General features: G+C 35.1%; 1 protein-coding gene across 2 annotated transcripts in view; it reads right to left on the bottom strand.

Annotated features, from left to right (window-relative positions):
* The window catches only part of CC2D2B (coiled-coil and C2 domain containing 2B), a 150127-nt gene that overhangs the window by 107104 nt on the left and 19779 nt on the right, over nucleotides 1-23244 (bottom strand). For both annotated transcript variants that reach the window (XM_074295942.1, XM_074295941.1), the window contains 2 exons: nucleotides 5955-6047; nucleotides 3856-4042 (listed from right to left, as the gene is read on the bottom strand). In XM_074295942.1, the coding sequence (XP_074152043.1) occupies nucleotides 3856-4042; nucleotides 5955-6047 (280 nt within the window). The remainder of the gene's footprint in view (nucleotides 1-3855; nucleotides 4043-5954; nucleotides 6048-23244) is intronic.

Raw genomic sequence — 23244 nt, 5'->3', positions numbered from 1 at the left:
AATATTCCATTACCTTCATATACTATAACTTATTTAGCCATTCCCCAAGTGATGGGCATCTACTTATTTCCCAATTCTTTTCTAATAAAAAGAGCTGCTACAACATTTTTATTCATTTCTCTTCCTATATGATTTCTTTGGGATACAGATCCAATAGTAGCACTGTTGGATCAAAGGGTTTTCAGAGTTTTATAGTCTTTTGGGCATAGTTCCAAATTGCTCTCCAGAATGGTTGGATCAGTTCACACACTACCAATAATGCATTAGTGTCCCAGTTTTCCCATATTCCCTCCAACACGTGTCATTTATCATCTTTTCCTGTCATCTTATTAGCCAATATGAGAGGAATGAGGTGGTATCCCAGACTTGTTTTAATTTGCAAATCTCTAATCAATTGTGATTTAGAGCATTTTTTCATATGACTTAAATGTCTAATTCCTTCATCTGAAAATTGTCTGTTCATATCCATTTTGTTCATATCCTTTGACCATTTATCAATTGGGGAATGACTTGTATTCTTATAAATTTGACACAGTTCTTCATATATTTTTTAAAGTGAGATCTTTACCAGAAACAGTGGCTACACATTTTTTCCCCAGATGTATACTTCCCTTTCAATCTTGTGTTGGTTTTGCTTGTGCAAACCTTTTCAATTTAATATAATTGAAGTTGTCCATTTTGCATTTCATAATGTTCTCTAGTTCTTCTTTGGTCATAAATTCCTCCCTTCTACAAAGATCTTATATGTAAACTACCCCTCGCTCTTCTAATTTTCTTATGGTATCAATTGTATGAAATGTAGGTCTTTGCTGAGATTCTGATATAGTATTTTCCAGTTTTCCCAGCAATTTTTGTGAAATAGGTAGTTTTATCGCAGGGGGTGAAGTTTGGGGGTTTATCAAATACTCGATACTACAGTCAATGATTAGTGTGTCATATGTATCTAAACTATTCCACTGATCCACCACTATTTCTTAGCCAGTACCAAATGACTACTGCTTTGTATTTTTTTTTCATCAATTCCCTTGATATTTTTGATCTTTTGTTCATTCAGATGAATTGTTTTCTCTAGTTCTATAAAATATATTTTGTCAGTTTGATTGGTATGACACTGAAAAAGTAGGCCAATTTAGGCAGAATTTCATTTTTATTATATTAGCTTGGCCTAGCAATAAACAATTGTTTAGATCTGCTTTGTGTGAGAAGGGTTTTGTAATTGTGTTCATATAGTTCTTGTGTTTGTCTTGGCGGTAGAACCCCAAGTATTTTGCCTACAATTATTTTAAATGGAATTTCTCTATTTGTTGCTGCTGGGTTTTGTCAGTAATACAAAGAAATGCTGATATTTGTGTGGATTTTATATCCTACAATTTTGCTAAAGCTGTGAATTGTTTTGAATAGATTTCTGGAGGATTTTCTAGGATTTTCTAAGTACAATCATATCATCTGCAAAGAGTAATAGTTTTATCTCTATTACCTATTCTAATTTCTTTTTCTTATTAACATTTCTAGTATAGTATTGAGTAACAGTGGTGATAATGGGCATCCTTGTTTTGCCCCTTATTTTATTGGGAGCGAGTCCAGCTTCTTTCCATTACAAATAATGCTTGCTGATGGTTTTAGATAGATGCTGCTTATTGTTTTAAGGAAAATTTCCTTTGTATATATGCTCTCCATTGTTTTTAATAGGAATGGATGCTGTATTTTATCAAAAGCTTTTTCTGCATCTATTGAAATTATCATACGATTTGTTTTGTTTTCCTGACATTGAACCAGCCCTGCATTTCTGGTATAAATCTCACTTGATTATAGTGTATTATTCTGCTATAATCTCTTTGCTAATATTTAAAATATTTGCATCAATATTCATTAGGGAGATTGGTCTGTAAATTTTTTTCTCTGTTTGGGCTCTTCTTAATTTAGATATCAGTACCATATTTTGTAATAGAAGGAATTTCAGAGGACTCCTTTTATTGTGTCCTTCCTCCCTTTTGTACCTATAAAGTCTTTGAGGCTATCTGCAGCAGGTACCCCCACTTTTTTCCCTCTTATTCTCTGGCTTCTAGCTTCAACATTCAACTAAAACTGCTCTCTCAAAAGTTACCAATGACTCTTAATTGACAAATCTAATGACCTTTCTTAAATCTTATCCTTAATTCTCATCAGCCTTCAACATTGTTGATTACTCTCTTCAACCTGGTATTTCTCTTCTCTATGTTATATATATGCAAGCCTCCTTCACCTCACTTTTGGACCACTGCTATAGACTACTGATTGGTCTCCCTGCTTCAAATCTCTTATCTCTTTCATTCAGTCACCAAACTGATCTCCCTACATACTGCGGATATAACCATATCATATACAACCCTTCCCTACTCCCATTAAATAAATTATTACCTGCAGGATGAAATCTAGATTTCTCCAGTTGGCCTTTAAAGTACTTCATAACCTATCTCCTTCCTACATTTACCATCTTCTTATACCTTACTTTCCTCTATGTACTTTTCAATCCAGTGACACCACTCTCCTTACTCTTCTTTACATGAGACTCCCAACTCTTAATAAATTTTCACTATCAATTGGAGAATGGTTGGGTAAACTATGGTATATGAAGGTTATGGAATATTATTGCTCTGTAAGAAATGACCAGCAGGAGGAATACAGAGAGGCTTGGAGAGACTTACATCAACTGTTGCTGAGTGAAATGAGCAGAACCAGAAGATCACTATACACTTCAACAACAATACTGTATGAGGATGTATTCTGATGGAAGTGGAAATCTTCTACATAGAGAAGATCCAACTCACTTCCAGTTGATCAATGATGGACAGAAATAACTACACCCAGAGAAGGAACACTGGGAAGTGAATGTAAATTGTTAGCACTACTGTCTATCTACCCAGGTTACTTATACCTTCGGAAGCTAATAATTAATGTGCAACAAGAAAATGGTATTTACACACATATATTGTATCTAGATTATATTGTAACACATGTAAAATGTATGGGATTGCCTGTCATGGGGGGGAGGGAGTGGAGAGAGGGAGGGGATAATTTGGAAAAATGAATAAAAAAAAAAAAAAAGTACAGATCTGACCATAAAAAAAAAGAACTACATCATTCACTCTCTGCTATAAACAAATAAAACTTTCTCCTATTCTTCAAAAATAAATAAATAAATAAATAAATAAATAAATAAATAAATAAATAAATTTTCATTAGCTATTCCTCATGCCTTGAATATTTTTCCACCTCAATTTGAACTTTCCTTCAAAGTCCTACAAGATTCCTTTTCCAGGCCTCTTAAACTTTCTCTTTACCCATTTTATTTGTATATATCCCATCTATACATAGCCATTTGCATGTTATCTCCTCCAAGAGACTGAGCTTCTTAAGAGCAATTATTGATTTAGTTTTGGTTTTTGTTTTGTTTTGTTTTGTTTTGCCTTTCCTTGTATCTCCAGGGCTTAGCATAGTGTCTGGAACATAATAGGCACTTAAAAAAATTCTTAACTAAATTATCCTTTTACTCCTGGGTAATGATGCAGTGGACATAAAGCTATTTCCTCATCAAATACAAAGAACAAAATGGACTCTGATATAATAATGGAAAGATAGAACTCTTCAGAAAATAAACATCCGAAAACTCCATATATAAATATAAAATCATACTCATAAAATGGAAATGTAATTTCTTCCCAAAAATTATGCTAAGAGGATTTCACAAAAAATTATTTTAAAAAGATCATATATTTCACTTTTACCATGGTTTTTTAACCATGAGATTTTGATATACCATACAAAGCAATCTTGATTTTGTTAATTATATTAATTTTTTACTTGAAAACAAAGTACCTGGAGAGCTGCTTGGTATAAAAATATATTCCTGTTCTTTTTCAATCCGTATTTGATCATCTTTATATTCAGAAGATGTTATTTCAAGTAAATCTGGAAAAATTACTTCTTCCATGATTTTTTCATCATCCATTTCCATAAAGTTTTGTAATGCAGCATGTTTTTCATAACTATCGTTTTTTAATCTCTGTTTAATGTCAAGAAGAAAATCAATTCTATATTTGTCAAATGAAGTACATTCATGAAAAGTAGGTGTTCTGTTACTTACCAAATTCAAAACTCTTTTGCCTTGGCATTTGAGATCCTCTACTATGTGATGTCATTCTACTTATTTCATATAATGCTATATCACAAACTCTGTATTCTAGTTACACTGATCTATTCTCTATTTTTCAAAAGTGTCTGGTGCTTTTCTATATCTATACCTTTGATTATCTCCTCCTAAGTACAAAATGTCTTTTCATCTTTTACCTGCTAAATTCCAAGCTATCAAAGCTCAATGTAAATAACTGGATCAATGAATGGCTTTTGAAAATGGAAAATTTTAGGATTAAAATGAGGAAAATCTTTCTAATTACTTGAGCTTTCTAAAAGTAGAAATGGAGAAATCAGGAGGTAATAGGCTCCCCCCCACTTGAGATCTTTCAGTAAAGGGCAAATGATCACTTTTTGGTATAGAAAGCAGCTTAGTTACTTACATTTTGCTTGAAATAAGGTAGTATTTAGCTCTATACTTTCATTCTCTCTTTTTTTCTAAAAATTAAGACATTCCCATAAATAGACAAATGTTATCTAGATGGTAAAGTCAGTCCAAGCTAAGTGACTCTTAAGTAACCCTAAAATTCATACTATTGTTTCATTTGTTATAGTTTATGATAGGATGTTTTAATTCAGACACTGTGGAAAAACCTGGATCTAACAGTCATCCTGACCCTTCCCCATATATATATATATATTTGTTATATATACACATATATACATATATATGCCTAGGTAGTATATGTGCATAGTCTATATTAATTTATGCACATATTATATACATATATGATTTTGTATATATACACATAGAGAAATAAAAACACATACATATCTCTTTGTGTATAGAATTTTATCCTCTAAAGGTTGGGAGGTTTTCCTAAAGAAGTGGCATCTTCCACCTTGGCCAGATCTTTTTTTGTTTTGCTTTTTTTTGCGCAAATCTTGCCTAAAGAAAGTTGTTTTATTCTACTATATTAGATATGCTGTAGAGAAAATTCTTGTTCAGTTTAGATTAGAATATACTACATGGCTTCTGAGGTTCTTCCAACTCCAAGATTCTGTGAAGATAGTGGGTCTTAAGGAACAGAGAGTTCTGGATTCAAATCTAAATTTTATGGTATTTGAATCACCAAAAGGATTACAAATTTAGAGCTGGAAAAAGAATATAAAAGTCATACTTTTTCCTTTTATAGATATAGAAACAGAGCAAGTAAAGGAAAAATCACACTAGTAAATTTAAGAGATTTGAACCCAAGCCATATGAAACTAACTCTGAATCTAGTCAGTTTTCCACTAAATATTGATGAGTTTGTGTGTGGCAAATATATTTTCTAAGAATTTATTTTATAAACACACAATCTTCATCTCTATCATCAAAACATACATTTTTAAGGATTCTTTGTTAAAGCTATTTCCACTAGTAATATGCTTCAAATAAATATAGCATTATAGAACATTTTGGTATCTTATAGCAGCTATTTTCTCTCAACAATCTGTTTCAACTTCCTTAACATAAAAGAAAAGATAATAGAGTGCTTTTTTTTCCTGGACAAAGTATGTGGCCTGTCTTTAAGGGAGCTGTTGATATGCAATAAAGATAACAGCAGTTAAACTTATCTTGCCATTCATCCAATGCATAAATCAACTAGCAAAAACTAGATAACTGACAAAGGATAAAGATATTTTTCTTTACTCCACTCCCTAAAAGGTTCCCTTAAAAAACAGCTTCCCAGATACAAAGAACAAAATTTGAATAATAAAAATTTAGTCTCCCCCATCATATTTTTTTATTTATCCTGAAATGTTAAAATAAATTTTCTTTAAAAAATAAAATACTTAACCTGTTCTACAGTTTGGTTCAAAGCTTGGAAATCAGAGCATTCTTCACCACTCATAATAAAAAATGTAAGACCTTCATCTGGTAAGACTTCTTGCTGTGGATTGACATAAAATAACCTGAATGCAATATTAAAACAAATTCATTCAACATTTACTCAATAAATAAGTACCTGCTCTGAGACTGGGCTGGAAAGATATAAAGATAAGCTAAGATAGCACATCAGATACATACACAAATAGGTTTAGCAGAAAACAATATTTAAGGGCAAAACAATTGAATGAAAATCCAGGGCAGCAGAGGAAGAAGAAATGGGAAGATTTTGTGGAGAAAGTGCCATTTGAGCTGAACTTTAAAGAATGGAATAGGATTTTCAACAGGTCTGAGGACAGTGAAGAGAAGAGAGCTTTCTGAGCATTGGAGACAAAGCATGGTGGTCGAAAAGGTATATGGAAATCAAAAAAGATAACTCATTTGTGAATAGCACAGGGCACTTCTGACACAAAGATAAAAGTATAATAATCTCTGTCGTCAAGGAGGAGACTTCTCTTATGGCAGACTGAGGCATAAAAATATACACACATTTCAAACAAATTCCATATAAAGCAGTTATGAGATAAATTTTGAAAGGGGGGATGTTAGCAGCTACTACAACCCAGAGAAGTCAGGCCTCATGCATGAAAAGGAACTTGAGCTGAGTCTGGAAGAAAACCAGCTATTTCCCCAAAGTAGAAATGAAGTTTAAGAACATTCCAGGAACTAAACACAGACAGGCCAACAGATGAAGACTGGAAAAAGAAGAAATGTGTGTTTAAAACAGCAAAAATATTGGTAAGGCTTTAATATAGAGTATATGGAGGGGATTAATGTGTAAGAAAAATGGAAAGGGAAAATGGGGCTAGTTTCGAATATCTTACAAATGACAAGAGGAATTTATATTTAATATTAGAGGCAATAGAGATCACTAGTACTATGGTTAGAGTTTCATTTTAGAAAAATCATTTTGGGAAGCTGAGAAGATGGTTTGGAGTGGGGATAAACAAAGCTGAAAGACCTACTACTTGTAATAGAGAGGTGATGTGGATATGAACTAGATAGGTAATAATAGCGATAATAGCTAACATGTAGTGTTTATTATGTGCCAGTACTGTGCCAAGTGCTTTACAATCATTATTTGATTTGTTCTTTATAACATCCCTGGAAAGCAGGTAATTATTTCCATTTTACAGTTGATAAAACTGAGGCAAACAGAGATTGTGTGACTACCAGAGTCACACAGATAGTAAGTGTCTAAGATCAGGTGTGAACTCAGTTCTTTCTAAATCTGGGCCTGGTAATCTATCCACTGTGTTACCTACTTTATAGTTGTATAAATGCAAATAAGAGGGCATATCTAAGAACTGTCAATAAAAATGGTAAGATTTGGCAATTACTTGAATATGTGAGATGAATCAGAATGGAGCTGTGGATGACACCAAAGCTATAAATAAGCCTTGCTAACTAGATACTCTCTAGGTTTTCAAGATACTGCTCTCTCCTAGTTCTTCCCTCTGTTTGACCCTCAAAAAGATTTCTCTGCTTTGCTGAATCATCATTTAGTTAACACATATCAACTATGGTCATCCTCTAAGACCTATCACCAATTGAGTTGATTGAATTTAATTATCTCTATTTTCTTTATTAATCTTTGCTACAAGAAATAGCATATTGGTCTGCCACCTCAAGTCTCTTTTCCATTCTAATCCATTCTCCACATAGTTTTTAAAGTGATTTTTTTAAAGCACATGTCATTCCCCTACTCAATATTAACTTCAGAAACTCCTATTGCCTCTATTATGAAACTTCTCTGTTGGGTTTTTAAAGCCTTTAACAACCTGGCCACAATCTACACCTACAGTTCTATATTACTCCCCTTCTCATATTCTATTCGTAGTCTAGCCAAGCTTATTGTTCCTCATACACAGTGCTCATGCTTCTCCACTGATTTTCTCTTATGCCTAGAATGCAGCTCTATCTCACCTATAACTTGTAAAATACCTAGCTTTCTTCAAGACTACCAGCATTATTTTTACAGGAAGCTTTTTTTTTTTTTTTTCTTTTTTTTTTTTTCCTGATAGCTCCAAATACTAATGCCCTCTGTCCTTGAACTATCTGGCATTTTAAAAAATATATTTATTCAATATGTGCTTATATGTGGATTTTTTGTCTCCCCAATAGTATATGTGACAATAGCTCTGAGACACAGGAAGTGTTTTTTTTTATTTTTGTATACTACATGCCTAGCACAGTGCATGGTATTATTTCTATTCTTCAATAAATCACGTGACTACAAATAGATGAATTGTTATAGATTATTATTTGTGGAAGCCTGCCTTTTTTCTTCTCTTGTCCTTAATGCATATGCAAATTTTTCTCATAAAAATTTTTGTAAAAAATAATTTTAATAATCTAGTGTTTGACAAACCCAAGGACCCCAGCTTTTGGGATAAGAACTCAATGTTTGACAAAAATTGCTGGGAAAATTGGAAATTAATATGGCAGAAACTAGGCATTGACCCATACTTAACACCGTACATCAAAATCAGGTCAAAATGGGTTCATGACCTAGGCATAAAGAATGAGATTATAAATAAGAGGAACAAAGGATAGTTTATCTTTCAGACCTGTGGAGGAGGAATGAATTTATGTCCAAAGAACTATAAATCATTATTGATCACAAAGTAGAAAACTTTGATTGTATCAAATTGAAAAGTTTTTGTACAAACAAAACTAATGCAGATAAGATTAGAAGGGAAACAAACTGGGAAAACATTTTTACAGTCAAAGGTTCCGATAAAGACCTCATTTCCAAAATATATAGAGAATTGACTCTAATAAGAAATCAAGCCATTCTCCAATTGATAAATGGTCAAAGGATATGAACAGACAATTCTCAAATGAAGAAATTGAAACTATTTCTAGCCATATGAAAAGATGCTCCAAGTCATTATTAATCAGAGAAATGCAAATTAAGACAACTCTGAGATACCATTACATACCTGTCAGATTGGCTAGAATAACAGGGAAAGATAATGTGCAAATATTGGAGGGGCTATGGGAAAACAGGGACACTGATACATTGTTGGTGAAATTGTGAATACATCCAGCCATTCTGGAGAGCAATTTTGAACTATGCTCAAAAAGTTGTCAAACTGTGCATACCCTTTGACTCAGCAGTGTTCCTACTGCGCTTATATCCCAAAGAGATCTTAAAGAAGGGAAAGGGACCTGTATGTGCAAGAATGTTTGTGGCAGCCCTCTTTGTAGTGGCCAAAAACTGGAAATTGAGTGGATGCCCATCAACTGGAGAATGGCTGAATAAATTGTGGTATATGAATATTATGGAATATTATTGTTCTGTAAGAAATGACCAACAGGATGATTTTAGAAAGGCCTGGAGAGACTTATGTGAACTGATGCTGAGTGAAATGAGCAAGACCAAGAAATCATTATATACTTCAACAACAATATTATATGAAGATCAATTCTGATTGGATGTGGCCATCTTCAACAATAAGATGAACCAAATTAGTTCCAATAGAGCAACAATGAACTGAACCAGCTATACCCACTAAAAGAACTCTGGGAGATGACTATGAACCACTACATAGAATTCCCAATCCCTCTATTTTTGTCCACCTGCATTTTTTATTTCCTTCACAGGCTAATTGTACAGTATCTCAAAGTCCTATTCTTTTTGTACAGCAAAACTACTATTTGGACAAGTATACATATATTGTACTTAATTTATAATTTAACATATTTAACATGCATTGGTCAACCTGCCACTGGAGGGGGAAGGAGGGGAAAAATTGGAACAAAAGGTTTGGCAATTGTCAATGCTGTAAAATTACCCATGCAAATATCTGGTAAATAAAAACTATAATTAAATGTTTTAAAAATAAAGTTTTTGAATAGTAAAAAAAAATTGTAAAGATGAAACAATAGGCATAAGGATCAGTAATTCTTAAGTCTTTTTTTTTGATTTCTGAGTTTTGGATATCCAACCTTCTTCCTGACATTTTTGAAATCAATTCCTCAATGTCCCCCAAATGGTGTCACCTCCAGCACATATCAGCTGCTTTCAAAATCTTGGCTTTCTTTATTGGCACCTTCTTCTCTGTAGACTATAACAATTATGATCCAAATGTGGTGGTTCTACCATCAATGATAGTGAAGTTTGTAATAAAAATCTTTACATTTGCTTTCCTTTGGTTGTCCTTTCCCCACTTGCTTCCTGAAATGCTATAGGAATGACTACTTAATTTCCACAGTAAGTTTTCTTTAAAATTTTTTTTTTCTAATAGGTTGTCATAGACAAAGAATTCACCACTAAGTGAGCAATCTGCTGGTGATGATTTTCATTGTACTTAGAAAATGTAGTCTGCTGTATTCAAAGCCTTTCCAGAGTGATGGAACTTAGCAGAGTTTGTACTCTCCTTCCCTTCTTTTGCACATCTAGTGCTTAGCACAGTGTCTTCTCTGTAGTAGGTATTTACTAATTGAATAATTACTTTCCAGGCATAGACCTCAAAAAGCCTCAAAAAATTCACTTCCATGTCATAATGAGACAATGGAGAAGGATTTGGTGGAGGTGGATGCCCATATTTTTGTTTAATTGGTGCAAGTCATCAGTAAACTTTTTCCTGTATTCCTTGTCTCTCCTTGATGCTTCATTGCTGAACAACTCCTTTCAATCTTAAGCTATGCCTTCTGCCATCAGAAACTAGAACTTACCTAGGCCAGGATAGAGAATACCCCATGCCAGGATAACAGAATGTGGATAGGGAAGAACAAGTTAGTGTAAGCATAATTTTTATGTTGGTTGACAATCTACAAATGACAAATGTAGAGCCCCTGACAAGGGAGAATTCTTCCATTATTTTCCATTTCATCCATTTTCATCCAATTCTTCTAATTCCTCCAATTTCTTCCATTCCTTGTTATAAAATGACCTAATGAAATGTTTATCAGGCAACTGTTATGATAATACAAGGGCCAGAACTCTGAAACAAGGATTCTTACAAGGTACTAATGAGACAATGGTTATCCAGTTTAGCATGGTGATTAGTAGTTCTCTAAATTCAGTATTATTGATTTAATCTTACAACAAATAATGGTTTCTTAGTGACAGTGATTGGTTTATATTCAGTGTAGAACATATAAGCTGGGACTCAGAGAGCTTGGAGCCAGAGCTAGAGAAGACAAGCAGGCTGGAGATGGAAGCTCAAGCTCTTGGAGCCAAGGAGAGAGAGATTCATTTCCATCTTCATCAGCCTTGTGGTGGCTGGCCTGTCATCCTGCATTTTCTCCACTGAAATCAAGTCCCCTTCTGAAGGCCACATAAAAGCTGAGCACCAGGCAAAGGAGATAATAAAGGATTTGGACTTTAACACTGGGCTATTCTTGTGGTGATTTCTCTACTGAGAAGAAGGCTGCCTCAGGACCTCCAGAAACCCACCAAGAATGCTACATTTTAGCATCTGAATGTGGGACTAATAACCTACATCTGTGATCCAGAAATTAGGGTAAGTACAAAAATAGACAAGAAGGAACCTTTGTAAAGGGCTAAACTAGTATTTCAGCTGAAATGGGACAAATGTTTAGAAAGGAGCTTTTTCCACTTCAAGGAAAATGTGTCAAAAGCATAGTTAAACTCATTAAAAGCCAAGGTTTGATTTAAACTTGGGAGCAGATCATTGAACTTTTAGAAACATTACAATACACATGTCCTTGGTTCATAAAGGAAAAAGAATTTGATCCAGTCGAGTGGAAATTAGGAGAACAACTATGTGAATACTACAATGATAATGGCCCTGATTCAATTCCTAAAGAAACATTTTATACATATAACTTAATACAACTGGCATTAAGGAATTATATAAGTATTGGAATAAGAAAAAGGAAGAATGAACAGGAAGGGGAGGATACTGACAAACCAGGTGAAAAGGATGAAGAATTAAATAAGAAAGGAGTCAAGTACAATTCTGATGAAATTAAAGAATGTGGTGCTTCACAGTGGGAGCCATTAGGGCATTTCCCATCTCCTGATCTATTCCCCTCAATTAACCCTTCATGGGTGGAAGGAGGAAGAGGAGGGGAAGGGGCAGTGACACAATTAGTACTACCTATGAAGAAGCCTATGACAAAATTACAAAAGGCACTAGTTAAAGCTAAAAAAGCTAAAAAAAAATATCTGATTTGATAAATTATTGAAGAGTTTGATTCTTCAGATCAACAAAAGAGAAAATACACTCCTTTTGATCTAGAAAAAATAAAAGATTTGAAAAAGGGTTGCATTCTTTATAGGGCCACATCATTTTATGTTAAGATGGTATTAAAGAATTTAGCTTATGAAATTTTAACCCCTAGTGATTGGAAATCTATAGCAAGGATATGTTTAGAACCTGGACAAAACTTATTGTGGCTTTTGGAGTATAGTGAACTATGTAGGATATAAGCCCAACAAAATAGGCAACCTGGAGTTAATATACAAATTAGTATATTGACATTATATATTATTATATTTAGTAATATATTAATATTTATTATTATATAATGTAATATAATATTATATGATAATAATATATTCTATTAATATTTTAGTTAATATACAAATCACCTTTGACCAACTAGCAGGTAAAGGTCAGTATGCAGACACTTCAGCACAGATTAATTACACCCCATAGCAGCATATGAGCAAATTGCTGCTGCTGCTATCAAAGCATGGAGCTCCCTCCAAGAAAGCAAGATTGAGGGAAAGCCTTCATGAAAACAGAGCAAGGCCTCAGTGAACCTTTTGCTGATTTTGTGGGAAGTCTGCCAACAGCTGCTATACAAACGAATGGAGAAAATGCAGGCGGATAGGCCAGCCACCACAAGGCTGATGAAGATGGAAATGAATCTCTCTCTCCTTGGCTCCAAGAGCTTGAGCTCCCGCCTCCAGTCCACTTATCTTCTCTGGCTCTGGCTCCAAGCTCTCTGAGTCCCAGCTTATATGCTCTACATTGAGTATAAACCAATCATTATATCACTAGGAAGCCATTTTCTGTTGTAAGATTAAATCAGTCATACTGAACTTAAGAGGACTATTAATCACCATGCTAAACTGGATAATCATTGTCTCATCAATTCCACTGAATTAGCACCTCGTAAGAATCCTTGTTTCAGAGTTCTGGCTCATAACATCTTCCACTTTCTTTTGTTTAGAACATAAGGTGGTCACACCCTTCCTGACTTCTCAAGGAGGTGAGAACCCCGAAAAGTGATCACACCTTCCATGATTCCTCAGAAAAGAGGTGAAAACACCAAAAAAGGAGGTGATCACACCCTCCCTGATGTCTCAGGGATGGAGATGAAAACACCAAAAGAAATTTGTAATCAAATCAGATTACTGGGTTTCTGAAGGGTCTCACTTGAAACAGGTATACATAAATCCATCAACATGAGAGATATTACAAACAACATGTATCAATATTGTAATGTTCTCTAAAATGTAATGTTCTCTTGGAGCAGGTTTCTTGGGGTTTGTCTAGTTTTCTGGAGGCCTTCTGGATCTTGGTTTCAGTGTTCTCCACTGGACAGCCTGCCACCACTTCTCTGTCTTCTTTCGTTCTGCCTGACTTGTGAATCTCCTTGACTAAATCCTGGCTCTGAATCTTCTGAAGTCTCCAGCTAGCACAAGGTGGAAGTTGGAATGAATCTGACTCCACCTCCAAGAGAGTGGGCTTGTGGGCTTCTGGAAACTCCTCTTTATATATGCTCTCTTAAAGGTGTGAACTCTAATAAGTACTAAGTACATAATCATTGTCTCTTATCAATTCCACTGTCTTAGCACCTTGTAAGAATTCTAACATCTCCCACTTTCTTTTGATTTAGAACATAGGTGGTCATGACTTCCCTGACTTCTCAAGAAAGTGAGAACCCCAAAAAAGGTGATCATGCCTTCCCTGACTGCTCAAAAAAGGGGTGAAAAACACCATAAAAAGAAGTGATCATGCTCTCCCTGACATCTCAGGAAGGTAGATGAAAATACCAAAGGAAATAGGAAATCAAATCAGATTAGAGGGTTTCTGAGTTCTCTGGGAGCAGATTTCTTGGAGGGCTTCTGGAGTCAGCCTTCGTTTCAGTTCAGTGTAATAATTACCTCAAATGCAGCCACGAGTTAAAGTCCAAATCCTTTATTTTCTTCTTCAAAGTCTTGAATCTTTTCCTGGGGCTTGTTAGCTTTAATAGAGGCCTATCTCTGTTCTTGGTTCCAAGAGCTCTTGCCACTAGTCCTTTGTCTCTGCCAGCTTCAGCCTCTTGTCCTCCCAAGGTCTCCAGTCAGCACAAAAGTAGAAATTGGAATGAATCTGTCTCTACCTCCAAGACCGGGCTTGTGGATCTGGCCCTGAGAACTTCTTGCTTATATGCTGTACACTTGAGTATACTCCAATCATTACATCACTAGGAAACCATTATTTGTTATGGGATTAAATCAATGCTAAATTAGATTTAACCATTGTCTCCTCAATTCCACTTAGTACCTTGTTTCAAGTTCTGGCCCATACATTTCCTTGTAGAACCAGATCAATCATACTAAATTATGCTAAATTAGATAATTATTGTCTCTATCAATTCCACTGTATTAGTACCTTTTAAGTATAACATTTCCCACTTTCTTTTGATTTAGAACATAGGTAGTCATGACCTCCCTGACATCTCAAGAAGGGAGATGATAACACCAGAGGAAATGGGAAATCAAATCAGATTAGTGGGTTTCTGAGGGGGCTCACTCTTAAAAGAAGTATACATAAATCCATCAATATGAGAGGTATTACACATAATTACATAAATTACATAAGCACATAGTAACACAGGCTAGTAGTGATGTTAACAAATAACATGAATCAACATGAGGAATTATACATGTCCATAAGTCCTAGAAATAGTCTAAAATTGTTCATTAGTTCATGTGCCAGGAATCCAATAATTCTTGCAAGTGTTCAAATCCTTCCATAATCTCATCTTGTATCAGGGAATCAAATGATTCCTGCTGGTTTTCAAGTCTTACAACAGTCTTTATCATAAGCCATGCTTTCAGTGTCATATGTTTCTTAGATCTTCTCCTTTGTTTTGAGGTTTTTCTCCTTTTCTGTCTGTCTCCAGGTGCTCATTGCTACCCATCTGTTTCCTTCTCCATTTGTAGGAATGTAAGTAAACCCTCTCTACTCCCTTCTATTTACCACTTTCTAAATCTCTCATTATCTGGCAATTACACTGGAGCTGTTTGCACTGGACACCCTATTGATTTTAAAAGCTTATATTCTCCTTTATTGTAATCCCTTTCTGCGTTCTGAGTGCTTTTTGGCTGATATATCACATCAGAGTCCTGAACTTCTAAAGACTCTCTGGGTATAAACTCAGCTGCAATCATGTCCCACCTGTCTTTTGTATATCTTAGGGCTGGGCCCTGCCTCTTATTTCCTTGGGTCAATCTACATTCTGAGGCCCAGTGGAAGCCCTTGTGGCATTTTGGACATAGGGTTTTAGGTCTTCTCTCAGACTGTCTTCTCACTCTATTTCCATATCTACATTGGGCTCTTAGATGTCCAATCTTTCCACACTGAAAACATGGATGACTCTCTAGAAGTCCCTTGCCAAGAAGGACCCTCTCTTCCTATGTTCATCATAGTGTGGGTATAATAAGCATTTTGTGCCCACTGTGGCAAGTGCCTTATGATCTCCTCTAAAAGAGCATCTTTGTGTAGTCCCCATATAATTCTTCTGCAAACCTCATTGGTATTTTCCTTAGCTAGATGTCTGGTCATTATTTCTGTAGCTGCATTTTCTCCAGGGGATCTTGTGACAGCTATTTGCAAGTGTCCCACAAAATCCACAAAGGGTTCATTGGGACCTTGCTCTATTTTTGTGAAGGCTTCATCTTTTTCTGGGAGAGAACCGCAAGGTTTTATTGCAGCCTTAGAAATTTGCTTATACACTGTGATGGGATAATTAATCTGTGCTGAATTCTCTCCATAATGACCTTCACCTGCTAGTTTGTCAAAAATGACTTGTACCTTAACTCCTCTTTGCCTATTGCATCTGGCTTGAATCCTACATAATTTATGACACTCTGAAAGCCACAACAAGTTTTGTCCAGGTACTAAACATGTCCTTGCTATGGATTTCCAATAACTGGAGGTTAGGATTTCATAAGCCAAATTATCTAATAACATTTTAACATAAGAGGATATAGCCCCAAAGAGTGCAACCTTTTTTCAAATCCTTATTTTTTTCCAGATCAAAAGGAGTGTATCTTTTCATTTTTTGACCTGAAGAGTCAAGCTCTTCATTCACAGAGTATGCATTTATAAAATCAGATACATCCTGTCCTTCATTTTTTGCCTTAACCAATGCCTTTTGTAATTTTGTCATAGGCTGCTGTATAGGAGATGCTGATTGTGTTTTTGCCTCTCCCCCTCCTCCTTCTCCCTCCACTCATGAAGGATTTAGGGAGGTAGGCCAGAGGATAAGAAATGCTCCTGTTATGAAATGCTACACTCAGAATTGTACTTTATTCTTATCTGATTCTTCATCCTGGCACCTCCCCCTCTTGCTCTTTCTTCTTTTTCCTTAGCTAACACTTATATTTAATTTCTTAAAAGCCAGTTGTATTAAATTGTATGTATAAAGTTGATTTTTGGAAATTGAGTTTGAATTTGAATTATAGTCTTCACCTAGTTGCTCTCCTTCTAATTTCCACTCATTTGGATCCAATTCTTTTTCCTTAGTGAACTAAGGAGATGTGTATTATACAGTTTTTAAAAGTTCAGTGATCTCCTCCCTGGTTACACTTAAACCTTGATTTTTTTTTATCAGTCTGACCAAGTTATCAACAAATTTTCCTTGAAGAGGAAAAGAAGATTGTTTTCTAAACATCTGTCCCATTTTAGCTGAAGTACTATTTTAGTCCTTTAACAAAGTTTCCTTGTTGTACTCACCTTAATTTCTGAGTCTAGAGACTTTTCCACTGAGATCAGAATCAGAGGCTTTTCCACTGAAATCAGGATCGTGTCTGCTCTACATTGGGCACCAAAATGTAATGTTCTTCTCTAAAATGTAATGTTCTCTGGGAGCATGTTTCTTGGGGCTCATAGTTTTCTGGAAGCCTTCTGGATCTTGGTTTCAGTGTTCCCCACTGGACACCCTGCCACCACTCTCTGTCTTCCTTCGTTCTGCCCGACTTGTGAATCTCCTCAACTGAATCCTGGCTCAATCTCCCGAAGTCTCCAGCCAGCACAAGGTGGAAGTTAGAATGAATCTGACTCCACCTCCAAGAGAGTGGGTCTGTGGGCTTGTGGGAGCTCCTCCTTATACATGCTCTCTTAAAGGTGTGAACTCTAATAAAAGTACTAAGTACATAATCATTGTCTCTATCAATTCCATTGTCTTGGCACCTTGTAAGAATTCTGATCTATTGTCCATTACTTCACATGTGTAGAGAATCCAATGATTCCTGTAAGTTTTGAAGTCCTACAATCGTCTCATCATCTGTTAGGGAATCCACTGATTTCTGCAGATTTTGAAGTCCTGTATCAGTCTCATGTCTCAGAGAATTCAATGATTCCTGCAGCTTTTGATGTTCTGCAACAGTCTTAACAATTTTTTATCTCAGTTTTGAAGTTCTGTAACAGTCTCATTATCATCCATGCTCTTTCAGTGTCAGATGTTTCTTAGGTCTTCTCCTTTGTTTCAGAGTTTTTCTCTTTTTCTGTCTCTGATGGACAAGGTGAATACGGCTTATTAGCACCCATCTGATTCCTTCTCCATCTGTAGACATACCTATCTGGTCCCTTCTATTCACCACTTTCTGGATCTCTCCACATCACCTGGCCATTCTCTAAAGATAGTGGAGTTGCTCTCACTGGACACTGCTCTTCCAGGGGGTTATAAAACCTGTCTGCCGGAGCCAGTGCATCTTTATTGAAAATTTAAAAATTAATGGTATGGAGTGCTAAATTTAGAAGTTCTCTTGGGTTACCTGTGGCTCCCCCTTTTGTTTTTGGAGGAGCGTCTTAATGGCTCTGTTTCTCCTCACTACTATTGCCTGTCCTTGAGGATTAAAAGGTATGCCAATGGTGTGTAAAATCTGATACTGGGCACAAAAGTGTGCAAAATGTTTAGAAGTATATAAAGGTCCATTATCTGTTTTTATTGCTTGTGGCACACCCAGGATTGTAAAAGCTTGTATAAGGAATTCAGTGACCACTCAGGCTGTCTTTTTGGCTGCTGGTATTGCGAAAATAAATCCTCAAAAGATGTCTACCACAACACAGATAAAAGACAGGTAGCCAAAAGATTTATAATGAGTTACATATATTTGCTAGATTTCAGTGGGTCTCAAACCACAAGGGTTTTTCCCTGGAGGGAGTGTAGGAGCATGAAAAGGTAAGCAAGATGTACAGGCTTTTACTATGCTCCTAGCTTGCTCTCTTGTTATTCCAAATTGTAAACGTAAAGCTGGAGCAGCCTAATGATATTTAAAATGAGATTCTTGGGCTTCTTGAAATGAAGTATCGGCTAACATTGTTAAAAAGCTATCTGCCTTTGGATTTCCATCAAAAATAGGACCTGCAAGTCCACTATGAGAGTGAACATGCAAGATATATGCATGCTATGCAAGATATGCTTTTTCACTTGCTCTTGAAATTTCTTAAAGAACTGATATATATTAGAAGCTGCAAATTTTATTTGGGCTGTGGCAATTCTTTGTACCACAACTACTGAATAAGCTGAATCAGATATTATATTTATATCTCCTGGATAATAAGAGCTAGCATGACTGCAAACAATTCATTCTGCTGAGTGGACTGAAAATGAGTTTTGACTACTCTCTTTATAGTTAAATCATGAATCATGAGAATATATAGCACAAATGTTATGTTTGGATACATCTGTAAAGATAGTTGGTCTTTTAAGAGGAACCTTAAAAACCTTTTCTTCAAAAATCCATTGCCAATTATTTAATAGCCAGGTTATCTTTATGTAGTGTTCTTGATGGTTTTCACCCCAGGTAACCCTAGAGAACTTCTAAATTTAGCTCTCTATACCATTAATTTTTAAATTTTCAATAAAGATACACTGGCTCTGGCAGACAGGTTTTATAACCCACCAGAAGGGCAGTGTCCAATGAGAGCAGCTCCACTATCTTTAGATAATTTTCAGGTAATATGGAGAGTTCCGGAAAGTGGTGAATGGAAGGGATCAGATAGATTAACTGCTTGGGGAAGAGGGTTTTCTTGTATCTCTACAGATAGAGAAGGAATCAGATGGGTGCCAATGAGCCATATTAGCCTTGTCCATCAGAGATAGAAAAAAGAGAAAAACCTTGAAACAAAGGAGAAGACCTAAAAAACATCTGACACTGAAAAAGCATGGATGACAATGAGACTGTTACAGAACTTCAAAACCAGAAGGAATCATTGGATTCCCTGAGACATGAGACTGATAACAGGACTTAAAAACTTGCAGGAGTCATTGGATTCCCTAACACACGTGAAGTAATGGACAATAGATTGGTTTTGGACTATTTCTAGGACTTATGGACTGTATAATTCCTCATATTGATTCATGTTATTTATAATACCTCTCATGTTGATGGATTTATGTATACCTGTTTCAAGTGAGACCCTTCAGAAACCTATTAATCTGATTGATTACCCATTTCCTTTGGTGTTTTCATCTCCCTTCCTGAGATTTCAGGGAGGGTGTGATCACCTCCTTTTTTGATGTTTTCACCCCTTTTATGAGGAATCAGGGAAAGTGTGATCACTTCCTTTTTGGGGTTCTCACCTCCTTGAGAAGTCAGGGAGGATATGAACACCTTATGTTCTAAAATAAAAGAAATCTAGCGAAGTTATGAGCCGGAATTCTGAAACAAAGATTCTTACAAGGTGCTAATTCCATGGAATTGATGAGACAATGGTTATCTAGTTTAGCATGGTGATTAATAGTTCTCTAAGTTCAGTATGATTGATTTTATCTTACAACAAATAATGGTTTCCTTGTGATATAATGATTGGTTTATACTCAATGTAGAGCATATAAGCTGGGACTCAGAGCTTGGAGCCAGAGCCAGAGAAGATAAGTGGACTGGAGGCGGGAGCTCAAGCTCTTGGAGCCAAGGAGAGAGAGATTCATTTCCATCTTCTTCAGTCTTGTGGTGGCTGACTTGTCCTCCAGCATTTTCTCCACTGAAACCAAGTCCCCTTCTGAAGGCCACAAGAAAGCTAGCTGAGCACCAGACAAAGGAGATAATAAAGGATTTGGCTATTTTGGTTTCCTTTGGCTCTTCCAAGCAGTGGGGTATTTGTGGTCAGACTACAAATTAAATATATTTCCAAGTGAGACTGTAATCAATTTATTCACAATTTGAATTTTGAGATTGTTTAATGAAAACTAAAAGAGTTTCTTCTACTGTCATGAAATGGTATTATTGGTGACTTAAGTCAGCCACTACTCTTTTATCTTTTTGAAGTTCTTTGAGGATAAAGCTTCTATGAATTTAAAATTGTGATTATAAACATTTTTAACATCAAGCTTAGAAAGCACATGTGCCAAAGGGGTTAGTAAATCAAAAATATTGGAAGTCCTTAACTAGAATTCTCAATTTATTCTCTGTAGGTCTGGTATTCCTTTTATATTGGGCCTTTTGTAGAGCTTTGAATTTGTGTTCAGTTTGTCCTTGGCTGCTAATGTTGACACCATAATCAACTCTTCCAGGAAAGCTGTTAGTGCATTATTACAAAGCTAGAAAATCCAAATCCTCTCAATCCTTCAAAGCTTATAGGATTGAGGCTAAGTTATTCTACTCCCCCTTCCATTCCACTTGTCCCCACCCTCAAAGGATTCCTTCTCAGAGGTTTTGCTTTCTCATCTCTTTCCAAACAGATATTCTAATCTCCTGGGTCTGAACCGGTCTTCTGTTTAACAGAATATAAAGAGGATATGATTAAATATTTTAGGTAGATTTCTTGTCATTCCTAGAGAGAAATCCAGCCCTTGTTCAGACAGTGCAAATAATGAGATGTATTCTTCTCTGACACATCACATTGCAGCATCTTATTAGTTACTTTAAATCAGGAGGGATAATTGTTTTAGGTTACCCCTACCCTTACACATAAAAAAGCAAGAACTATGTAATCAAGGAAAAAACTTGTTTAAATAAATTTTAATGAGAGATATAACTCAACAAAGTCATTCTGAGGGCATTTAAAATTAATCTGGAATATAGTAAGTATGAAAAATAGAGAAACTATATTAAAAATTTTTTAAACAAACTTTTTAATGATAGAAAAGCCATCACATTTACAATCTTATTATAGTATCAGACATGCATAATATTTGAAGGTAAATATGGCACTAAACAAGACCAAGATGGAAAGAATGCTAAACTAGATCAAATAAACTCACAAGGGGTCAATGATAGAAAAGACAAAATTCTGAAGACATTGTGGGACTGGTTTTCAAGGTAACTGGAAAGGTAAGGGAACTAAAATCTCCAAAAAAAAATACATACCGAATCTTATAATTAACCCAAAAAAGAGATTGAGAGAATATAATAAAACCATATTGTTTACTTTCCCATTTCCTCAAAATTTTTATGAGTAATTGACACATATGCTAAGAGCATCTTTGACAAAGATTGATGAGCAGGAAAATTTTCACATACCTCATGTCTTTATAGTTACACAAACTGATTAAAAGTCATAAAGTTATACAGAAAAGCAAATTGTTTGCTGAATATGAAAACACATTTGATTCAGTGCAGCAAAACACAACCTTAAAAGTTTCCCTTTATCAAGAAAGATCACTTGGATATATCTTATCCATGAGATGTTTTGAAAGATTTAACAAACCACCAATTTAACAAAGCAGTTAATTTTGTTCCATGATCTTTGGATTATTGTCAAGTAAGACATCAAACAAAGAAGCCTGTGATCACCACACAGAGACACCCAATCCAGAGACTATATTAAAGAGAGATTTCTTAAGAGAATTTGAGGTATATCTTTTCCTTGGAAAAGATGAGAATTATCTAAAGAATATGAAAAAATTATTATAAACAAGAAAAGAACCTACAGGACAAGTGGCAGAAAGCAGATAAAGATTTACAATAAGAAAAAGTAGACCAATTATGTATCAAAAGTGAGGAGAACTTATCAGGCATTCTGTTTATCCTGCATGCAAATTCTTAGTTCACTGGATGACCTCTTTATGAAAGATTTAAAGGGGAACAAGAATCATACAAAATGGAAAAGCATGGATAGATTGCAATTTGTAACCTTGGTATTAGTGAAAATATCAATGCAATCATGAATCTCAAGTCTTAACTTTGAGAACCTACTATCTAAAAATTATTTGTCACTTTTTTCACATAAAAACATCAAAATGGGCATTTTACTATTTAGTAATATTTTAGAAAAGCATCAATTATTTAACCTCAAGCAAAAATATTGTTTACCAAGAATCAAAAAATAAGAATCTTCATATATTCAACATAGAATTATATTTATAATTTTAGTTATATATTTATAATTTTTTTATCTTACTCCTTTGCTGAATCTATTGGTTCTTTTTAGCAGCTGAAACTTGGCATTTTCAGAATAAAATTCATTATTTTCCTCCCTGAATTTGTCCCTTCTCATAAGACCTTTTTTTCTGTTGAGGGTACCATTATCTGCCCAGTAACTCAGATTTCTAAGCTTGGAATCATTTTGATTCTCCCCTCTCCTATACCTCTGCTCATCCAATCAATTTCTAAATGTTATTGACCATCTCTACATTTTTTAATATCCATCTCAGAATCTCCCAGTTTATGTCTTTATCACTTCTAGCCTCCACTATGAAATTGCCTGCTAATCTTTTGCTTTCTAGTCTCCTTCTCTAATCTGTCCTCCATATAGTTGCTAAAATAACCTTCTTAGGGTACTATCTGACCACACCTCTCTCCTGCTGAAAAACCTTGAGGGGCCTCCTATTATTTCTAGAAATTCCCTGAATACAATATGCCTTTTTATACTCACAAAACCACCATCTCCCATTTCTAGAATTCTTTCTTCATCCCTAATAAAATTCTTACTTTTCTTCAAGGCTTATGTCTAGTGCTATCTCCACAATTTTATTTATTTCTCTTATTTCCCATGTTGTCCTCATATTGTATTTGTACTTAGTTAATCATCTATTTAGGCCTTCTCAAGAAATTTGTAATG

This window comes from Sminthopsis crassicaudata, chromosome 2, assembly GCF_048593235.1.
Source record: "Sminthopsis crassicaudata isolate SCR6 chromosome 2, ASM4859323v1, whole genome shotgun sequence".
NCBI lineage: Eukaryota > Metazoa > Chordata > Mammalia > Dasyuromorphia > Dasyuridae > Sminthopsis > Sminthopsis crassicaudata.
This window is presented reverse-complemented; position numbering and strand designations above follow the sequence as displayed.